Raw genomic sequence first — 21,202 nt, forward strand, 5'->3', positions numbered from 1 at the left:
AAAACTGTGTGAATGGGACTGCCTGGGTACTTACTCCATGAGGAGTTCCACGTTAAGTGGTGACAACAGAAGGTAGAAACAATATCTATCTCCTGGTACCTCAGTGAAAATCTATACTTTCACCACAAGACAGAGAAACTGCTTTGACATAAACTGACTTCAAAACCAAAAGTCTGGGTGTTTTGTCCTGCAGAATTTGTAAATAAGATTAGGACTTTCTGCTTAGCATTAACAATACCTAGAGAAGTCAAGAGGGCTCACAGATGATAGGTGCATATATGCAGTATTTTTTTATGCTTCTGTTGGGGCAGGTGAGAGCACTGGTAGACCTTCTGTGCCAGCAGTTTACAAAAACCTCTGAGATGCAAACTTTCAGCAGCAATCTTTCCTGTCATTACAGAAGTCAGATTCAAATATGTTTGCCAAAAAAATGGGACAAGGAAGTAATGTAATCCCATGACCTCAGATATCCTGTGTCAAACTATTTCTTCATAGAAGGAGGCTTATTTTTTTGTATTTTTCAGACCCATGGTCTTAAGGTAGCTTTTAGAAGCCAGAACATCTTTTCAGGTACATAGAGATGGGCAAAGCATTAGTTCCTACCTTACACAACTTCCCACTTTGTTTTGATTCCACATGATTTTCTTTGGTATACTCCTACAAATACCATGCAGAATGATTCTCCCAGGCAATGAGATTCTCTAACATTCAGAGTTTGCCAATCCTAAATGCAGGATCAGAGTGCTATCTTCACATCAGGATTGCTACCAAAATCTCTTCATAGTCGGAACCAATACATGGAATATGAGCATCTGTAAGCGGATTTTGAATTTTGTTTGTAGTGATTTTAAACTAAGTTCCTCTTTGTCCCTCTCATCCTTTACTCTGAGTTAGCCTGTTGTCACATTCTTGTGATGTAAAATTTGCCATTTAGCCAGTGAAGTTTCCAGTAGTCCTAACCACATTAAACTGCTGAACTTGAGGACAGCTGCCCACAACTCTATTTTGCCCCACTCTTGATTGCACTTAGACAATCTGTACAACCACAGGATACTCTGACATTATTCTTCCCTGAGCACAGACACTCTGTGGCTGCAGGGTTATCTGCAGGCTCACAAAGTTAAGCTTCTGGATTGCTCCCCCCTCCATCCCAGGAGGAATCAGGGGTCTGTTGAGCTTGAGGAGGTTGCCATTAAGTAGCAGCAATATTGCTCTGCTGGGTACTGTTTCTGAGATTGTATTTATGTTTGGGTAAGTGTAATATTTATTAGCTAGAGAGTGTTGCACAAAATAATATTGTGATGTTTTATGTCCAGTTTTCTTTTGCAGTATTTCTATGTATACGATACATATTTTTTACAAACAATAAAATTGCTAAGTCCCAACTGTGGCTTTCACTATATGTCAGCAAAAATGCAAAATAACATCCTCCTGCACTTACAACCATACTGCTTGATCTTCTTTCAAATCCTCCCCATCAAGAAGTGAACAGGTTTCCTCTGGCTTTCTGAAATATCTCTGTTCCCCAGAACTATGGCTGCTTCCTGCAGTTGGATTATGTGCTGGATTTATGGGGATAAGAAGTACTCAGAACCTGTGCAAACTGGGTAATTTATTATATGGACACACAGATGTTTAAGTCTAAATATCTATTGCGGTAGCTTTAAATTCTCTAAATCTTCAGAAAATGAGGGTAGTAATATTTGAGTGCTCCCAGGAGGGGTTTCCCCATTATTATTTACAGGGGACTTAATGAATCTCAAAAGGCCAGAGCTGTGCTGTGATAACTGCATGATACTAATACACTGTAACACAGTCTTCTCCCACCATAGCAGTTTCTATCCTAAGTTTAGGCCTGTGCCCTTCATGTAGCTTAACTAGATACGTTCCCCACAAGGCAGAGATGAGAATATCAGTCTCCTACCACAAAATGAATTCCCCTTCTCTGAATCCCCCTTCCCTGTCTCCTTGGAAAGCGTTTGCAATGTGCTGAATGTTTAAACCATTTCCCCTTTGCCAGGTCGACCCTCTGTGCTTGGCTGTACTTCAGAAAGGTGGGAGGTTGTTCTGGTCCCTGCTTCTGCCTGCTGGTTATCAGAGGCAGTGGGTGCACAGCTCTGCCAACACTGAACATTTGGTCAGAGCCGAAGCCCAGAGAACTGTCCCAGCATGTCCCCAACCTGCTGCTGCCATGGCCAGACACTGGCACAGCCAGGCTGGTGTCCCAGCTAGGAAAATGCAGTCAAGCAGTAACCTCATCTGAAAAGAGCAGCTGATGTTTCTCAGTGGAGACCAAGGGCTGGAGTGCACCAACATAAGCCATGAAAAGCTCTTTCCTGGGCATGTGTTGGTCACCCCAGGGAAGTGGGTGTTGGTCACCCCAGGGAAGTGGGGGTTGTAGGTGCTCATTCCAGTGGATAATTACCTTCAAATCAGGCATGAAAAAAAATCTAGAATTTCCTGAAACATTTCCTAATGAACATGTGTCTATGTGACGTTTGGCTTTGTCCTCTCTCAATGCTGCGCTCATCAGCACGGCAGGGTTCAGGTGAATGGCTCTGCTAAACCTCACTTGGCAGCCACTTCAAATTTGTCTTCTGTTTAGCTCACCCCACTATCATGTTACACACAACCAGCTGATGCACATTCTCCTGTGTCTAGCTATAGGGGGTCTGCCCCTCACTGCCATTCCTTCCAGCCTGCAGACAGATCTGCAGGACAAATGCAGAGAAGCTCATTTTATCTAAGATCTAAGACAACACATAGCAGAAAATTAAACTAATATAATAACATTCATGAAATTCCTCTCACCCTGAGCCTGGCTGATAATGAGAGCAGATTGAACTATGCAAAAAATATTCCACAGCATTTTTTCACTGCCAGTTTTCCTGACCTGACCATGAACTGACCGTCATTTTCTTGAACTTTCACCCATGGCAATATTAGCTGTTAAATCTTCTGGATCTACTCCCAGAAATGCTATTGATAGATTTTTTCAGGTGTGGCTCTGTTTACTACAACAAAGATAGTTGTTGCTGCTTAGGTAGTTTGCAGACCCTGGTGCCCTCAGCCCATGGCATCTATTCAACTTATAGTATGAAGTAAACCTGGTGTCCAAGCATCCCTGCAGAGCCAACATATACCCATGGGGAGCAAGCTCTGCTCCCCACCAGCCTGGACAATAGAGCAGCAGTCTCTAAGGAATCAGGAGTGGGCCCAGGAGGGCCAGATGACCGTGCATTTTTAGCACAGGCTGATCAGGCTGATCCTTAGGAAAGGGACACTGCCATGGCCACCAAGGAAATATATCCAGACGTGTATCTAGCCTTTCAGCAGTCTCTGGGAATCCACCAATGTCTTGCAACAAACAGACACACAGCAGCATCAGAAGCTGAGAGGGCTGCAGAAAAATGAATGAAGGCCCTGTAGAGGGTTCCTATCAATCACCATGAAGCAACATTCCTCTGAAAGCTATAAAAGGTCCAGTTTGGATTTCACAGATGAGATGTATTGGAGCTTTAAAAAGCAGCATGAGCAGAAGAGCTGGAAGCTTGTCCCTGAAGAAATGCCCAGATGCCAAAAGGAAGATCTTTCGGATACAGTGCTGACTCAGAAGAGGCTTGGAGCTCTGAGCAAAGGCATTACCTTCTGGTTGTGGTCCCTTGCATGCTCAGCGATCCAAGGCTTTACATGTATCCTGTAAACAGAGGTTTCGCTGAAAATGGTAGGTAAAACCTAACCATGGTACAGGTCCTCCGAGGGGGAGAGAGGCAGAACGAACACCTGAGACCCAGCAGGCGCAGCAGCAGAAGGGAAATGGGGAATCCCAGCCGGGTCCTGCCTTCTCAGGGACCCAAACGCGCTCACCCAGCCCCGGGCCTCGGGGGGGGCTGCGGCAGCCGCCCCCAGCCCTGTCCCCTCCGCGCACCGGGGGATGCTGGTGGCCTTTCCCCCGGCGGCCCCAGCGGGAGAAGGTCCCCGGCGCGGGGGGACGCGGCCCCCGTCCCCATCGCGCATCCCCCGCGCTGCCCGGGGGAGGAGCCGCCCGCACGGCTCCAGCCCCTTCCCGCGGCGGGGGCCGGGGCTCCCCCCGCCGCCGTGCGGAGGGGCCGGCGGAGAGCCGCGGAAGTGCACTTGCTGCAGCCATTTCCTGCTCTTTGTGCGGGCGGCGCGGAGCGGAGCATCCCGCGGCGCGGAGCATCGCACCCCGCGGAGCGCCAGGTGAGCGGGGCGGGGGCGGCCGCGGGGGCTGCGCGGGGGCTGCGCGGGGCTGCGCGGCATCGCCCCCTCCCTGCGTCCCACCCTTCCCTGGGCTGCGCGGAGGGGCGCGGAGCTGCAGCCGCCGCCCCCGGGACCCCCCGGGCGCCCCGGGCGAGCTCAGCGGGGGGCAGCGGAGGAGCAGGTGCTGCCCCCCCGGGCAGAGGGAGGGCGGGAGGCCCGGGCGGGCCGGGATGTGCGGGATGTATCCCACAATGCTTAGAGCTACCTGCAGCGCTCAGCCGCCCCGCAGACACCGCAAGGCGCCCGGGGAGTGGGGGTGGGGGGGAAGCAGAGCAAATCCTGCTCTCGCCTCCCACCCTCGCATCCCGGCTCCGCGCCCCCAGGACAGAGAAAGGGCCGAGCCCCGGGTCCGGCGGGCGCTGCAGGCCCCGCCACGGGCAGCAGCGGCTGCGCTCTCCCGAGCCGGGGTCGCGGGGATGCTTGGCGCGGGGATAAAGGGGGATGGAGGGGATGGAGGAGCGGCGGTGCCGGGCCGGGGGCTGAAGGTGGCCCCGGCGAGAGCTCCCGACCAGCGCCCGGATCAGCCGTGGCGTGAAAATATGGTGTCCCTGGGGGAGGAGGGGGAAGGAAGAAGCGAGGGGGTCAGAGCCATGCGTGGAACCGTGGGCAGGAGCTGCGCCCGCAGGTTCGTGCTTTGGAGTCGGCTGGAGTCGGCAAAACCTTTCCCTGCCGAAACCGCCCGGTTTCTCGAGCGTGGGACCGCTCCGGAGCGAGGTGCGCCCCGGGGAGCCTTCCTTTGTGTTGAACTTTCCACCCGAGAACGCTGGAGATGCGCGGTGGCAGCCGCATCCCACCTGGGCGGGAATGGATGGCTCCTCTAGGAAATTTCTGTAGGCTGGAAGGACCGGGAAGGAACGAGGCGAAGAGGCACACGGTAAAACCCCCCTGCCAGCTCAGGGTTGTTTGGAGAAGGGGGAAGGGATGGCGGCTGTGTGTGCTGTCAGAGGACACAGCGCTTGTCCCCTTCGCCATCTGCTGCTTTCCATGGGGGGTTTGGATCACAAAGGTCTTGCAGAATTAGGCTGAATCGCTAAACTCTCTGCACCCGCCTGCCCTGCACAGATACAGACAGGAAAAGCACCTTATGATTTGCATGATGACAGTTGTCTGGGGTTAGTCACCAAGATGGGTGACTAGCCCGGTGTTTTGGTGTCTGCCACAGCAGTATAATTCACTGCAAGGGATAATTCTTTTCTCCTCTTCTCTGTACAGTTAATTGCTATTAATAAAGCCCAAGGAATATGGAAAAATCTTCCATTTTATGACCAGGGTCTCTTGAGGAAAGCAGACCAAACTGATTCCATTATAATAATTTTATTAAAAAATATCATCTTAGTACGAAAAATAGGAAGATAGGTTTTAGAAGATCAATAATTGGCCAACTGTTGACAATACTGTCCTGTATGATTTAATTTCCCAAGAAGTGCTCTAACTGTCAGCAGTGGATTTGCTTGAAAACTTGCTCTAAATTTCTCTATTGAAAGTGCAGTTTCCTATACCTGCCTTTTTTCATGACCCTCTTTGGCACCAGAAAAAAAATAAATAAATGTTGAAGTGATTCTAAAAGAAATAAATTCCAAAATAATTGTGTTGCTGAGATGGAAGTGGTGTGAAGGTCTGGAACCCAGCCTTAAAGGAATGACAGAAAATGTAGAGTGGAGATAGAGAAAAAACAGCTTCAGGAGTCATGCAGTTTGGCTTCCTTTTGAATGGAAAGGGTGGTTTCATGCAGGGCAGGAGCCCAGCTCTGCCAGCCTCGCTCATCCTGGCTGTGTTTCTTTGCTCCTGCAAAGAACCTCCTGATTCTGGTGGTTGCAATTACAAGTAATTCTTGTAGCATGTGAGAAGGGGTTGATGACATGTGTGCTAAAATCCCCTGCATTTTAGACAAGGGTCACATTAAGGTTTTACGCTCTAAATTTATTCTTCTTGACTAAAACTACATTGATGGACAAGGGCATTTATCCTCCTCTTGCTGTGAGGCAGCACTTACCAGAAATGCTCTCCTTTTGTGCACCCGAGACACCAGTCTGCTGGTGCAGTCATTGGGCCAGGATGGTTCCTAATCACAGGTTATATGCTATTTTGGAGTAAGAGGGAGATGCATTATCTCAGGGGCAGAAATAAATAAAGTGACTTTCCCAGGTTGCCCAGGGACTGGGCATCAGAGCTGGAGAAGAATCCCAGATTCTCAAGAGATGAAAAGAAGTTTGTCCTCCTCCATGTTGCCATTTCCCCAGCAAAAATAATCTTGCTGCTTATCTCACCCCAGGCTTCTAGGGCTTAGACCCTGTCTTACTGCCAACATCCTGTGCAATGCCCATTTTTTCTTGGGGCCTTTCTTGCTCTTGGTAGTTATTACAGCCCCAGCATGAATGTCTTCTGTAGGAGCAGGTGAGCTGAAAAACTGAACCAGCCTGTGGCCAGACCTCTCAGCTGTGCAGCTTTGAAACTGGGTGCACATGCATGCAACACAGTCATTATGACCCTGCCTTTAAAAGTCTTCCTTTGTTCCCCCAAGCTCCTCTAACAATAAAGATGTCTTTGTTCCTTTCACTGCAAAGAGGATGATACTGCACTGATACTTCTGGGCAAGCATTCCGGTGGGGAAGGTAGGACCTGCCATGCAAGTTCAGACATCTGAGATGTCCGTCTTAGCTCCTTCTCAAAGCCTTCTTATGCTGTTTGCTAAATCTGGCCCCCAGGATGCTGCCACAATGCGGTCACTATGCTGGGGACTCTTAATATCTGCTTTGGGGTGATGGGGCTGTGCCCTGGGCTTGGACCCCATGTGGCTGGCTCCCTGCAGTGTCCAGAAGCTCTGTGCCTCAGTGTGGTCAGTGCCTTTGGAAGGTGTAAGAGATGGCCAGAGAGATTGTGATTGGCCAGAGAGATGTGGGATGGGGAGAGGAAGTTTCTGCAGCAATGGGCAGAAAGTATGAGCAGCACTCGTTAGCACTGATGCTCATTAGCAGAAGAGGTAATCAGCCCAGTGGCTGGATCCCTCCCTGGGGTTTCACTGGGGTTGGCTCCTGCCAGGTTTGCGTTCAGTTTTGCCAAAACACATAGGACCAGAGGGACTTTGCCCATTTTGACTAGTGGTGGGATACAGAGAAGAAAGTAGATAGTTCCCAGCAGCCTGTGTGGCTGTGTTTGAGTCCATGCAGGCAGGGCACGTTTCCTGTGGGTGAGGAAAAGCCTCACCCTGCTGTGCTCCTGTTCTGCCAGCAAAACAGCCTTGTCCCTGGGCAGGCAGCTGTGCTGCTCCCACACAGTGTGGCCCCCAGCCCCACGGCCACGTGCACCATCAGCAAACCACCAACATGGGCTGACTTTCCCTTTTCCCACCGCAGCTCCCCCTGCCCTGAAGGCAGGTGGTGGGTGGTGGTTAAGGCTTAATGAGGACTTTTTTATGAGTGCCCTAGGGATCCCTGTGTTCCCTGGGCTGGAGCCGCTCAGTTGCTGTCATGGTACCTGATGGTTGCCCACCTTGTCGCTGGACCAAGGGGATGAAGCTGGATTTGCGGGGACGTGCCAGCACGTTTGTGTTAGAAACCTTTTTGCAGGAAGGTGAGGGAGGGTGACATGGGCCTGTGGCAGTGGCACTTCCCCTTTTAGCTCTCCCAGGGAGTGCCCCATGGACTGAGCCAAGCCATCACTGATGCCTCCAGAGCGTCCCCCAGCCTTGTACCAGTGCACAGCCCCTCTAACTGCTGGATGCTTACAGCTGGCACTGGAGCCCAACCAAGAGCCACATCAAGGAGCAGGCAAGTGGCACAGGCAGATGGGAGATCACTTCAGGCTGCTCTTCTATGGATGATCTAGGGTGAGGATCTAGGTCTGTCAGCCCTGGACCAGTAGCCCTTCTGTCACATGCTCCATGTGCAAGGTTGCTGTCTGTCACAGTGTGCTACGGACATGAGACCCTGGGGAAGTCCTGGCAGGCCACGCTTTTTCCTGTAGCCTCAGTTAGTTTTGCTCTTGGGCTTCAGAAAGTGTAGAATTGAAATTGGGCATCCCCATGAAGACTCATCTGTTGAACCCACAAAGTCTCATAGTTTTTCCGTCTTCATCCAGAAACTTGTGCTCTGCTCAGCCAAGGCAAAGCACTGGGGGGGTCGATGGTCAATTTCGTTGCTAACTTGCTATGGCTTGATACTTCCTTTCTGTTTCTGTATTTCTACATACTGCCCTTCCTCTCTTTGAATGGAAGATCTTCAGGGCAGGCACTGGTTTAGTCTCACAGGTTTGTGTGCTGCCTGGCACAGCAAGACCCTGATGCTGTATTTGGGACTGTATGTCCTGGTATGGCCCAAACAGTAGCAACAACAACTTTGTCCCTTGAGTTGCTGAGCTCTTTGGGTGTCACAGGATTATTGGGGAAGTGTCATTGATTACAGCAAACTGCCAACACCTTGCACAAATGGCCTCAGAATTGGACTTGGAGAAAAATGAGAAATGAGCCTAAATAAACAGTCACAACCCTCAAAACTATGAACAACGGTTTTTGTCTTCCCAAGCCTGAAGTATGTAATGAGGCATGTGTGAGTACTAGGGGTGTTGTTCTGGAAACCCAAAGGAGAGTCTTGAGGCACAGGAGAATGGTGGTGGGCAGTCAAGGAGGTCCATGGGGCTGGGTAAGTGGAGCTGCCTGCCTGGAGTGGAGCAGCACGGGGTGGTGGCAGGAGGGAGGAAACTGCCTCTGCCTGTTTTGGGTGGGACAAAATGTCTGGTTTTGACAGTTGCTACAATTTGTAACAGGAAACCATTTTAGCAAAGAGAGATGAAGAAGGAAACAGAAATTTTAACATGAAGGGAAAAGGCTGATTGAAATTTGTTTTTTTCTCCAGGCACTTATCTCATTGTGTTTCAGCTGCAGGTGTAACCAAGCCTGTTTCTCAGCTGCCTGGTACCTTGGGGAGGCATTTGTGGAGGTGGAATGGGTTTAACCAAGCCCATGATATGCCTGCAACCTGTATGTTCAGGTAGCAATGATGATAAAAGGCACAGCAGGAAACTCATCCCTCTCCTCACCCAACATGAAGCCACCCCAGGACTGCACACAGCATGCATCTCCCTTGGCCCTGGTCCTTGCTGAGTTCATGTGTGTCTATCTATGGACATCCCAAAGTCACTGTCCTTCCATTCTCTCATTGCTGCAAATGAAAAGCAAATTTACATTCTTGGAAACAGTGACTCAGTTAAAATAATAAAAAAAAAAGGACCTAAGGGATCTGTAGCAGATAATTGGCTGAATATGAGCACCTATAGAGCTGCTGTTGGGACCAAAGAAACTGGTGTGATTGTAGCCAAGGAGGGAGCTTACATTGCTGTTGTATCTGGTGCTTGTGCAGACACTGCTGGAGCCCCATGTCCTGCTATGGTGACCACTCTTCAGCAAAAAAAAGTTGCAAAATTGGATCATTAAGCTTAGAGAAAAGCCAAAGAGGTGATTAAAGGATTGGAAAACATGCTCTGTAACAAGGCAGGCAAAGAGCTCAGCCCACTTGCCTCAGCCAAAGCAAGGTTGCAGGGTGTTTTATTGAAATGTGTATCTTGATGGGAACTTTGATAACAGAGCTCTACTGTCTTGCAGATTCAAGTGATAAATTTTGATGGCTCACATTTGAAACTAGACAGACTCTGAGTGGGGAAAAAAAGCACTGGGGGGGGGTTGTTAATCGAATGACACATCAATATTAAAAGCGAGTTCTCTCTCTGCAAATGTTTAAAGGCAGCAGGGTGTTTTTCTAGGAGACACAAGTTCTAGGTCAGCCACAGCTATTGCACATGGATTAGGTATTAACTGGGGAAGCCCTGTGGCTGCGATTATACAAGTGCTCAGCCTGGGTGACAGCAGCCATCCCTCCATGCTTGTGCTCTTGCAGCAGGGGTGAGTGGCAGAGGAGGTAAGGGACACGGAGGTTTGTCCTGAGGTTTCCGTTAGAGTAAGTACCAGTGAGCTTTAAGAAACTTTTCCCTTTGCTTCTTGTTTCATGTGCAGCTGGCACCGTTGGCAGCTTCACAGCAGGCCCGAACAGGGCAGGGGACACTGGGTGTGTGGTAAAAACAGGGGAAATCTTTTTTAACAGCTACTTTTTTTTTTTTTTTGCTGCTTGTGGTGCCACAGGCTGCCTGCACAGCACTCCATCCTCTCCCGTTCACCTCTGAGAATGCAAGTTGTTTACAGTTCCCAGAGCTGTTCATGTGTGTGAGAAGGAGAGCATGTGAGTGTCAGACTTTTCTGATCATGCAGTTTCAAGAGGTATTTTTGATAGCACTGCTTTGCAATTGGAAACACATGCTTTCACTCAGGGCTGCTAAAGCTGAAGTGCAGCAGCCAGCTGTGCTCCATCTTAAGCAGTTTTGCATAGAGTTAAACAGAGAAGGGCACGGGTGGGTAGTTTTGTTCCTCTTATTCTGCATTCTGACTCTGCTGCTGAATCCCGGAAGGAGAGATGACAGAAATGTAGGTAAAATACAGAAAAAAATGAAAATTAAATAAACCAGGATCACGTCTCCTGCAGTGCCAGCCAGTGGCAGCTCTGGTTTTGTCCTTTTGCACTTTCTTCTGGGTGCTGTACGTCTATCACCCTCTCTTTTCCTTTGGATTTAGCACAGAAACTGAACATCCAGAGCCATGACCACGCACGTCACGCTAGAGGATGCCTTGTCCAACGTGGACTTGCTGGAGGAGCTGCCCCTGCCAGACCAGCAGCCATGCATCGAACCGCCTCCATCCTCCATCATGTACCAGGTACCTTCAGCTCCTGGAGGTGGTGGGGCAGGGAGCATTGTTCCAGTAGCTCGTGTAAAGCACAGGGGCAACATGCTGCTGTGAGAACTATCCAAAAACATTCTTAAGGAAACCATGCTTAAGGAAAAGTTCAGACCTTTTAAAGCCACAAGGCTTTAAAAGGAAAGCACTGGAGATTGGTGAAAGCGATCTTTAAGGCTGAGCAAGACAAAGGGAAGTTAAAAATGAGGACCGGAGCGCACAAACGGGTAAGAAGCAGGAGATCAGATCTGTGATAACAGCAGAAAGTTCTCAGCGATGTTCTGTTAAGCACATATTTCTGTGCTTCCTTTTTATGGCAGTGCGTGCATCTAAGTAGGTCAGAATCAAAGTTCTGCCTGACTTTGGCCAGCCTGTGCTGCCTCACAGCTGGAGCTGCTGGCCTGGGCAGCTGCTGGCATGCGAGGGAGGGCAGGCGCTACAATCGCTTCTCGGCCTCCAACTTCTGCAGCTTTAGCTGCAGCTGCACTGACCAAGCAGAGCTTGGCATCAACCCAGGGCAAGGCTCAACCTCCTGCTTTGGGATCCGCAGCAGGATGCCTCTGCTGCCTGGCCACCACACCCTGCCCTGGAGCACACACCCAGCTTTAAATATCGTATGGGGTTACGTTCTCCATCCTGCCACTCCTGCATTCATGACTTACCCCTGGCAGTGTATAAATACACCCGCACAGTGATTGCTGTGCTGTGGATGCAGGGGTCTGAAATTACAGTATCACTTTTCAGCAGGTCAGGCTGAGGGCTCATTCATTAGGGTTAGTATCTCTACGGGTTATCAGACCCACAGGCAGTTGTGGGCTGCTCAAATTTCAGCTCTCCCTAGAAAATCTTGGCATCACTTTTGCTTTTATCTTCCTTAAATAATTTTTACTCTTACTTCTGTCCTGTGAGGGGCTCAGGGTCCAGCCTTATGGCACAGTCCCCTTTCAGGGTCACAAGTGTGTGCACGCATCTGGGCCTAAAAGACTTCTCTAAACTGGATCTAGAGATACTGATCAAGCCTATTTCCTCATCATACTTTATATGTAGCCCCCTGCTAGCCAGAATTGCAAATGCAGCCTCAGCTTTTGTTGTCGCATTAACCACGTGCAATGTTCTGGAAGCCCTAAGAAGAGTAGCCCTGTGGCTGTGGATCTGTGCTCCCAGCTCTTCCTACTCAGAAAATCCATTATTGAGGTGAGTGTGGTCACTGCAATGCTAATGTCATTGCAAGGAGCAGCTCTGCGTGCCTGGGACTTCTGTCCACTCTGCACTCCAGCAGATCCCATCAGACAGCCTTCACAGAGGAAATTTCCCGAGCACAGAGCGTGTGAACAGGCACACAGTGCAGAGAGGCCGAGGAGCTGCTTTGTTCATCCTCCCCTTTGCCCTGCACTTTCTTGCTCCTCTGTCCTGACCTAAAGCAGTAGCTCAAGTTCCAAAACAACTGTTCCTCCCAAAGAATCTGCTTGCAAGAGAAACACTTGTGCTGATAGTAGTGTCTGGATGAGTGCTGACTTTCATATTTATGTTTTCCAGACATCTCTTTCCCTGCCCTTTCTGTGTGTTTATTCTTTGCAATTCCTGCTGACAGGATGTGGTCTTCCCCAAGCAGCCAGGTCACAAACAGAAATTAATGAGGCTGCATCTGTCTCGGAGTTACCAAGCTAAAATCCTTAGAATAATTGCGTAGGTTTGCTCTCTGGTGTAGCTGCAGTTCCCTGTAGCTGAACCTCACCTGGTTTGACTTGATACAAGGGTTCATCAGGCTTGATTGCCATATTTTCATGTATATAGTCTGCAGAATATCCTGTAATGAGCATGTGTGATTCTATATGTATAAATATACATGAGATCTAGAGGTGCAGCACCTCAAAACATTCCTAAGCTGCTCCCATGCCCCAGGAGCCTGACTCTTTCTGCCTTCTGCCAAAACATTCCATACTGGACTGTACAAGGTGAGCAAACTACTCACTGTATTTTTAATCCCGTCTCTCCATTTCACCCACAGGCTAATTTTGACACAAATTTTGAAGACAGAAATGCCTTTGTGACTGGCATTGCCAGGTACATTGAGCAGGCGACGGTGCACTCCAGCATGGTGAGTCCCCTGAGTGCTGCCCCAGTGGTGCAAAGCCCATGGCACATGCCCTGCCCCAGCAACACCTTTCTCTCTTTCAGAATGAAATGCTGGAAGAAGGCCACGAGTATGCTGTGATGCTTTACACATGGAGGAGCTGCTCACGAGCCATCCCCCAGGTACCAGAGCAGGCTGAAATGTTTCCAGAGCACGTAGTTGGGATTGTCCTTAGTGCGAGTTAGTTTGGACTGGAGATAGAAGAACAAAAAGTAGAGAAGACTGAAGCAGACAGAAAGGTTGAAAGAGGGACTACTCACTCTTGAAATTTTCCCCTCCTCACCAAAGTCTCTACCACTGATCTCAGCAGCCATTAGCCATTTCAGAAGCCAAAACTGCTACCCTAGCAAAGGGCATCTTCTGTGTGCCCTCATGTTCGTGAGGGCTCCATCCCTGACACCTCCCAGCAGTGCCTCTCAGCTCAGTCACACTCACCACAAGCCAGCTGCCCCAGTGCTGAGTGGGACTAGTGTGTTGGGTGAAGAAGGGAACCCAGGCAGCCTGGGATGAAAACAGCAGGTCCTCTCAAGCTGTGGCAGACTCAGCCTCTCCCTGAATTGCACAGAGCAGATTAAGCAGCTGGGCTAGGTTTCAGCATCCCAAACTGCTGCCCAGACTCTGGGGTGCTCTTTCTGCCCCACAGAAGCCCCAGAATTGTAGGTGTTATGAGAGGATGCATGAAGGACCATCTCAGTATGCCAGAAACATTTCCCCAAATGCCCTTTTTTGCTGGTGTTACACCTGAAGGTCCCAATCTGCACCAACATTTAATCATTCTCTGCCTCTACTATTAGTTCTGCTTCAACTATTTTCCAGCCCTCTCTTCAATCTGAATTTCAGTGGTTTCATCCTGCAAACACCTACAGACATGAGTAAGGTTGCCCATGTGGCCCACTGATCATGATTCAGATTCCAGCTCAGAGCCTGTCTTCTGCAATGTGAAGAGGTCCCTATAAAAACACCGAGTGCCAGCACACCATGCACTTCCACAGACCCGATGGATAAAAGGGTTTGCAGCTCTTCCAGGAAGCCAGGAAAAATATTTCCACCTGGATGACAATACCCATGTTTGTGATTCCACAGGAAAGGTCAAAGCTCAGTTCCTCTCTTGTTATACGCTGCTGATGGTCTCATGAGACCCAGCCATGGGGAGATTCCTGCTGCTGCTTGGGTATTCGCTTATCTCCCATTTACATTTGGTTCTGGGTGGCTATTGCCTCTCCTGGCTATGCTAACAGAAGGCAGGTCGTGGCTGAGCTGATGGCAAGACAGTGCTACAAGTCATCCATTTTGCCATTTTAGTGTCCTCCCATCCTGGTGACCCCCACAACATTTGTGCCCTAAGTGCAGCTTGTGCAGTCCCTGCTCTCTGCCCCATCCTCCCCCCAGGGCTGCAGGCAGTGCCACATGTGACAGAGGAGCAGACAACATCATAGCAGAGGGATCATGTACAGATTCAGCAGATTTGATCTTGCAGTGACTCCTGCTCTTTGCCATGGGCCACATGCCTGCAGCCAGGGGGGTCCTGTTCTGAGCGCCCAGCCTGGCTGCTCAGGCATGTGCACCTCCCTGTGCTACACTAGGAACTGTGGGTGAAGAACAGAGCCCCCATCTCCGTGTGCACCACTGCTCCCTACCTCATGCTGCATCCCCATGGCCACCAATATTGCCTGACTGCAGGGGGAAACACGAGGACAAGGGCATTATTTTCCCCACTACAGAGAGGTCAAAGCTACATTTGGATCTTCCCACATGTAAAGCCAGTTGATTTGTCCCCTCCCACCCTGTGGATCAGCTGCTGGGCTACTAAATTTGCACCAGAGCTGTCAGCCCCATCACAGTCTTGACAGCAACAACTGGAAGCAAAACCCAAGGAAGGCAGCAGGGTGCATTGCCTTGGGCACTTGGGGCTTTCCCTAAAAGTTTAGTAATGACTCCAAGTAACTCTTTGGAAATGAGATGGATGCCAACTGATTAAGTCCTTAAATTTATTTTCCTGGGATTCTAATGAAGGTGACTCACTTCATTGCTGCTAGCCACATACAAGCCCAGTGACTTTTAACAGGTCAGCAACAGAAATAAAATTATCCCAGCAAGGCTCTAGCAGAGCCATAGCCTGGTGCCTTATGTGTCCATGGGACTTTGCAACAAAAAGTCTCAGATACTTTTATGACACAATATTCCCATGTTGTGTAGCAAGTCCAGACTCCATATTGCATGTGTTCTACCCAAGACAAATGCATTAGCAGAATTTAATTTCTAGAGTCAGGATTGTGCCTGTTTATAATGCAAGGAGAGAACTTCACATCTAATAAATGGCCCCTTCTGTTGTCACCTATTGCCTTGAGAACAAGCTCCCTCTCTGGTCCCTACATGATCCTCAAATGGGGACAGGATTCACTGTGAAACAAGCAGAGGATGGTGGCTATTGCAGTCCACAACAGTGTTAAAAACTTTGATGCTGACAGGGCTGATTTTCTTGCAACATAGGTGAAGTGTAATGAACAGCCAAATCGAGTGGAGATTTATGAGAAGACAGTGGAAGTTCTGGAGCCAGAAGTCACCAAGCTTATGAAGTTTATGTATTTTCAGGTAAGTGGTCTTGCTTTGGAGTTAACTTATCCTAAGCAGAGCTGTGCTATTTATGCCTGAAAGGCCAGCATGGAGAACCTCTGAACCCCTGGTAGGTCTCTTTCTTGCAGCCATCAGCAGATACCTGAAACCTGCCTGAACTGTGTGTCCCTTGCTCAACCCCAAACTATTGCATACATGCTGGGAATGTGCACATCTCAGCCCTTGAAGTTTATGGAGGACCAGAGCCCCACTGTGTGGAGCTAGTGGGTGGCACAGGCTCCTGTTTCTCAGGCTTGTTGGCTGGTGGATGTGCAGAGCTGTTTATCCTCCAACACCAGCACCACTCGCTCTTCTCTCTCCTCTAAAGCAAAGCCAGAAGAGCTGGGGGCTGGTGGTGCAGCTGGTGCCTGGGGTGGGGTGCAGCTGGACACCCTCCTGCTGTGTCAGCAGAAACAGGGAGGTTGACAAAGAGCACCAAAGCTTAAATTTAGCAGTTGCTACACTTGAGACTCTTGACAAAATACATGCTTAGATCCCAAAAGAGCAATGACCGTGTGGCAAACACAGAGCTGCTGTGGGGTTCTGGGACCTCTCTCCATCATCCCCTGTGTTTATTATTGGCTGCAGCTGGATTTCACCATCATTTTTAGGTTTTATGTCCCATGACATCTTTATGCCACTTAAAAAAAACGAAGCCTGATTTTGCAGAGCACACTGCACTCAGGGCAAGCACAAATACAGGGTTTGAGCTCCCCCTCCAGCACTGAGGATGTTTGACTACATTGGTCTGTAAGACTGCTGTGTTTCATGGGAGGGACCTTTGAGCCTCTGTGTCCAGCAGAAAAGGAGGTGGTGGGTGTGTGAAGGAGGGTGCCATCGGTGGCATGGTGACTGCACACGACCTGCTGCTGAGGTGACCCTGTCCCACCACCCCCAGCGCAAGGCGATCGAGCGGTTCTGCAGCGAGGTGAAGCGCCTGTGCCACGCTGAGCGGAGGAAGGACTTTGTCTCTGAGGCCTATCTCCTCACGCTGGGCAAGTTCATTAACATGTTTGCGGTCCTGGATGAGCTGAAGAACATGAAGTGCAGCGTCAAAAACGACCACTCTGCCTACAAAAGGTGAGAGGGGGTGAAGCAGTAGGGACAGGACTTTGCCTGGTCTGCCCTTCAGTGAGGTCAGGGGGCCATCAGGGGGCTGGAGGCTGGGTTTCTGCACTGTTGTAGGCTCTCGTTGTGGATTCAGGCAAATCTCTGAGGCTCACTGTGTGTTGGTTCCTGCTTGGTAAGACAAGGAAAGGCAGAGCTGTCCTGCAGGGGGGCTCTGAGGCTGCTGCATTGCAGCAGCAGGTGAACCAGGGAAGATGGGTGGTGAGAATCTCATGCTGGGTGAGTGATCCTTGGTGATGTTGGATTTCTCCCTGCCAGAGCTGCCCAGTTTCTGCGGAAGATGGCAGACCCCCAGTCCATCCAGGAGTCCCAGAACCTCTCCATGTTCCTGGCAAACCACAACCGCATCACACAGGCAGGTCCCTTTCCTCTGAACCAGTTAACCTTTCTGTGAATAGAGGCAATGATCTCCTCAGGGCTGAGAGTGCTTCAGACTGGACTGTGGCAGTACCTGCCTTGCTGGGTGATTGCTACTGACAGACCATTTTTGGGTCAGGCTGTATAATTCTAGCTGTATCTCCTTCTCATGGGTTGTCCTGTGTGCTTTGGAGGCTGTCCTCTGTCCATGTGGGTAATCTAGCCCCTGTTGATGTTTCAGTGTCTGCACCAACAACTAGAGGTTATCCCTGGCTATGAGGAATTGCTGGCTGATATTGTCAACATCTGCGTGGATTACTATGAAAACAAGATGTATCTCACTCCCAGTGAGAAACACATGCTCTTAAAGGTGAGATTAGGCCATGTTGATGGATTTGGGTGCTTGTGTAGTTTCACTTCTTTTTCAGTACAATTAAATTCTCTCCTGGGATAGTGTTTCTCTTAATTCTCTGTATTTTTTTTCTCCTTTGGGTTTACAAGCATCCTTTCTCTGCAGGGCCAGCATCCTCTGGAGGGATGCTATGAGATGGGAAAGCTCTCCATGTGCAGCAGCAAAGCTGTCTCCCTCCTTTCCTGTTTCCCTTCTGATCTCTGTTACTTTGAGTCTCCTGCTGCCATACCTCACCCCTCTCATTTTCTCCTCTTTTACCTCTTCTCTGTAACTGAACAGACTGGATGTGGCCATGGGTCAGAGATGTTCCATGTCAGTGCTCTAAAGTATCACCTGTGTCAGACAGTGCCATGAGTTGCCTCTGTTTCTGCTGTAACTTGGACCTTCTCCCATCATTTCTCTGCTGTCCTTTTTGGCCTTCTCCCAGATTCCTATATTAAAATCTTGCTTACTCTCTCCCTTTCCGCTGCTCTTCCCCATCTCCATCTCTATCTTTTCTCCCAATCCTTCCCAAGGTTTCCAGCAGTTCTGCCAGCCTGGAACTAAGCATGTGCATGGTGGTGGTCTCCAGCAGGTGGATGAGAGCACTGGTGGGTGTCCTGTGCTCTCCAGAGCTGGAAGGGGCTTTTGTGTTGTGCCTGGACATACAGGATCACGGGCTTGACCTGAGTAACTAATTGTATAGGACATGCTAAAATCCCCACCAACTGTGCAACTTGAATTTTCTCCTTGGTGCTCATTTCCAGCAAGTTCCCTGCAAAAGGCAGATCCTTCTAAAGCTCCTTTAGCTTCCTCTAAAGAGCCCTCAAGCTGAACATGCCAAAGTAGCTTCTTGTTTTATGTATTTGCCCTTACTGTAAATCAGTTATTACAGTGATTGCAGTCACTATTACCATAAGAACTTCATTAGCACGTGATGAGTCAACTAAGGTTCTGTGAAAGGTAATGTGGGTAGTTTGAATATCTGTAATGGTTTGTTCTGAATTAAAGGGAAAAAAAAATCAACCCAGGAGAATATCTGAGATGTTTTCAATGCTTCCCCAGGGGTAAATGTTTGCCTTTTGGGTTGTTTTTATGTGGAAGAGAGGAGGAATAAATTACCAGAATGAGTGTCAGGTGTTTTTGCACAGAAGACAGAAGTGATCCATCATGTGTCCTCTGTCTAAGATGTACATCCTTGGCAGATGTGTGCACATTTTCTACAGTCTACTCATGAGTGGCACATGGTACAGGAGCCTGAAATGGTCTTATGCGAATGCACGTATGCGAAATGGAGAGCTGTCTTTGACTTGCACTGCTGACTTCACCCTAATGAAACCTAGTCTTTCCATCTTCTCCAGGTCATGGGGTTTGGCCTGTATCTCATGGATGGGAATGTCAGCAACATTTACAAGTTGGATGCCAAGAAGAGAATCAACCTCAGCAAAATAGACAAATTCTTCAAGGTCAGTGACCTCTCTGGGCGAGGCTGGAATTTATCACAGACCTGCTGCCAGCAGAAAACAAACTGCAGGAATAATTTACAAGTCCAAAAACCCAAAGGGTCATGAAATTATCTGGGTGGAAGGATGAGGAATGGGATTGCTGGGAACGTGCAGGGGCTCAGAGCTGCAGCGCAGGTGAGAGGAACGATGCCAGCCCTTGGTGCCAGCAAGGCTGTTGGTGTGTGAGCAGTGCCTGGAGCTGGTTCTGCTGATGCTGGAGCCAGTGGAAGCCGAGGGCCCTGCATGCCCTTGCTGGGTAGCCGGCTTCCTCTGCAGCTCTGCCTGCTTCCTGCCAAGAGACAAAGGATGGGGATGGCTCATGGGCAGTCTGTTCTGTGGACAAGGGGAAGTTGTGACAGACTGACATCACTTCTGTCTCTTCGAACATTGCTGAGGCAGGTTTGCAGTCTCCTGAGGAGCACTGTCATTTCAGGCCACTGGAAACCTGGCTGGTTTGCTGAGGTCCGTGCGGGTGATGGTTGCAATTCTCTTTCTCTCAGTGAGATGCTGACCTGAGGGAGCCAGGGAACACACCTGGCCAGCCAACGTGTGATCTGGCAGTTTTATTTTGTGTATAAACTGTGCTCCCTGTAGGGCAGAAAAAGCTTCTTGGGGACCTTATGTCGGTTGGAACTTGGAGGTGCTCAGTGAGTTCCTTGAAGGGATTACCTGGTGTCCTGATGAGCCACTGTTGTCTTATCTGAGATTGGGTTTTGGGGAAAGGCCTGTGAGAATTGGATGCACAAGCTGGGTCTAGGAGGCATCACAGGTTTGGGACGGGTCAGCTCTAGGAGCCATGGTGGGATCTAGCAAGGGACGAATGCATTGGCAGCAAAGAATAACAGTACAGCAGAATAGCAGAGCCTAGGAAAGTTACCTAAAAGTTTTCTTTTAGACCTAGAGCTTGAGCAGTCCTCTTGAGATGGAAAGATTAGTTTTTTATACCAACATTTGCTCCACATCAGTGAAAATGAGAGGATGATGAATTCTGAGGGGTCACAGAGCTCTTTGTCCCCATCACTCTTTCAGCAGAGTGGCTTCTCCCTGCTGCTTTACCCAGATAGCTGCTGAGAAGCCTGAAAGACAAGGTTGTTGGTGGTAACAGGGCACAGGATGCCTCCTTGCTTATTGCCTCAACTTGCAGTTTATAGATGATGCACTGGATCTGTGCAAGGGAGGGGATGGCTGAGCCCTGATAGCTGGTTTCATGGAAGGATGATGTACCAGCTATTGCATCCTCACCCTGACTGGGTGGGGACCTATTTACTCCAATTTGCATAACCTCCTGGAGATAACTCTGAGTGCAGAGCTCAATTTCCCACATCAAGAACTACAAACAAACACTGTAAGCTCATGGATGGGACCATAATGAGGTGGCTAAATACCCTCCAGTCACTGGGGAGACTGCTGAGGAATGTATCTCTGCAAAAGTCATCTATCATGCTGTCTCTCAGCACCTTCCGAGTTTTCCATGGTTCAGCTTTGCTAATTAGACTGACTCAATTTAAATCAAGTCCTCAGTGTAATCTGTGGAGTTTGGCCATCTTGGTGCATTCAAGCAGATGTGCTGCTCATTGCAAAGTGCTGATGGCAAAGGCCATCAGTGAATCAGGTAAAATACCTTTCATTGCATAGAGTAACTTTCTCCTTACCAGCTTTTTTTCCATTTGCACTTCTCCAACATCTGCTGTGTTCTCACCTAATCAGTTAAGTACCACTCCAGACTATCAGATCTCAATAAGAAAAGGCCAACTGCACCTCTATATCTGCTTATTGCCTTCTGATTAAATTTCTAGTGGATTGACCATGAATTTGAGTAGTGAAAATTAACTACCCCTTCATTTAAACCTTTTATGAAAATGCCGCTGGGAATCCCTGATGACAGCATTGCATGTCCTCTGCACAAGTCAGCCTGAGAAGTATGATTGTACTGTGATTATAGGACAGGAAATTTGCCACCATCATCCCTGAATCTGGGGGTAATTTTGTAGCTGGGTGAACCTGAAACTTCGTGT

At 49.2% G+C, this 21,202-nt stretch overlaps 1 protein-coding gene across 7 annotated transcripts in view; it reads left to right on the forward strand.

The window, feature by feature from the left end:
* The first annotated feature begins 3,661 nt into the window (after positions 1-3,661).
* CYFIP2 (cytoplasmic FMR1 interacting protein 2) overlaps positions 3,662-21,202 on the forward strand; it is a 54,308-nt gene continuing 36,767 nt past the window's right edge. For 3 of the 7 annotated variants that reach the window (XM_051631583.1, XM_051631589.1, XM_051631588.1), the window contains exons 1-9: positions 4,136-4,221; positions 10,898-11,038; positions 13,068-13,157; positions 13,238-13,315; positions 15,684-15,785; positions 16,705-16,886; positions 17,193-17,289; positions 17,533-17,661; positions 19,044-19,148. In XM_051631583.1, the coding sequence (XP_051487543.1) occupies positions 10,922-11,038; positions 13,068-13,157; positions 13,238-13,315; positions 15,684-15,785; positions 16,705-16,886; positions 17,193-17,289; positions 17,533-17,661; positions 19,044-19,148 (900 nt within the window). In that variant the 5' untranslated portion in view covers positions 4,136-4,221; positions 10,898-10,921. Of the gene's footprint in view, positions 3,725-4,135; positions 4,222-10,140; positions 10,191-10,211; positions 10,230-10,897; positions 11,039-13,067; positions 13,158-13,237; positions 13,316-15,683; positions 15,786-16,704; positions 16,887-17,192; positions 17,290-17,532; positions 17,662-19,043; positions 19,149-21,202 lie in introns of those variants that run through there. The other 4 variants (XM_051631584.1, XM_051631585.1, XM_051631587.1 and 1 more) reach the window with 4 other exon arrangements.

Source organism: Apus apus, chromosome 13 (genome assembly GCF_020740795.1).
Source record: "Apus apus isolate bApuApu2 chromosome 13, bApuApu2.pri.cur, whole genome shotgun sequence".
NCBI classification, from domain to species: domain Eukaryota; kingdom Metazoa; phylum Chordata; class Aves; order Apodiformes; family Apodidae; genus Apus; species Apus apus.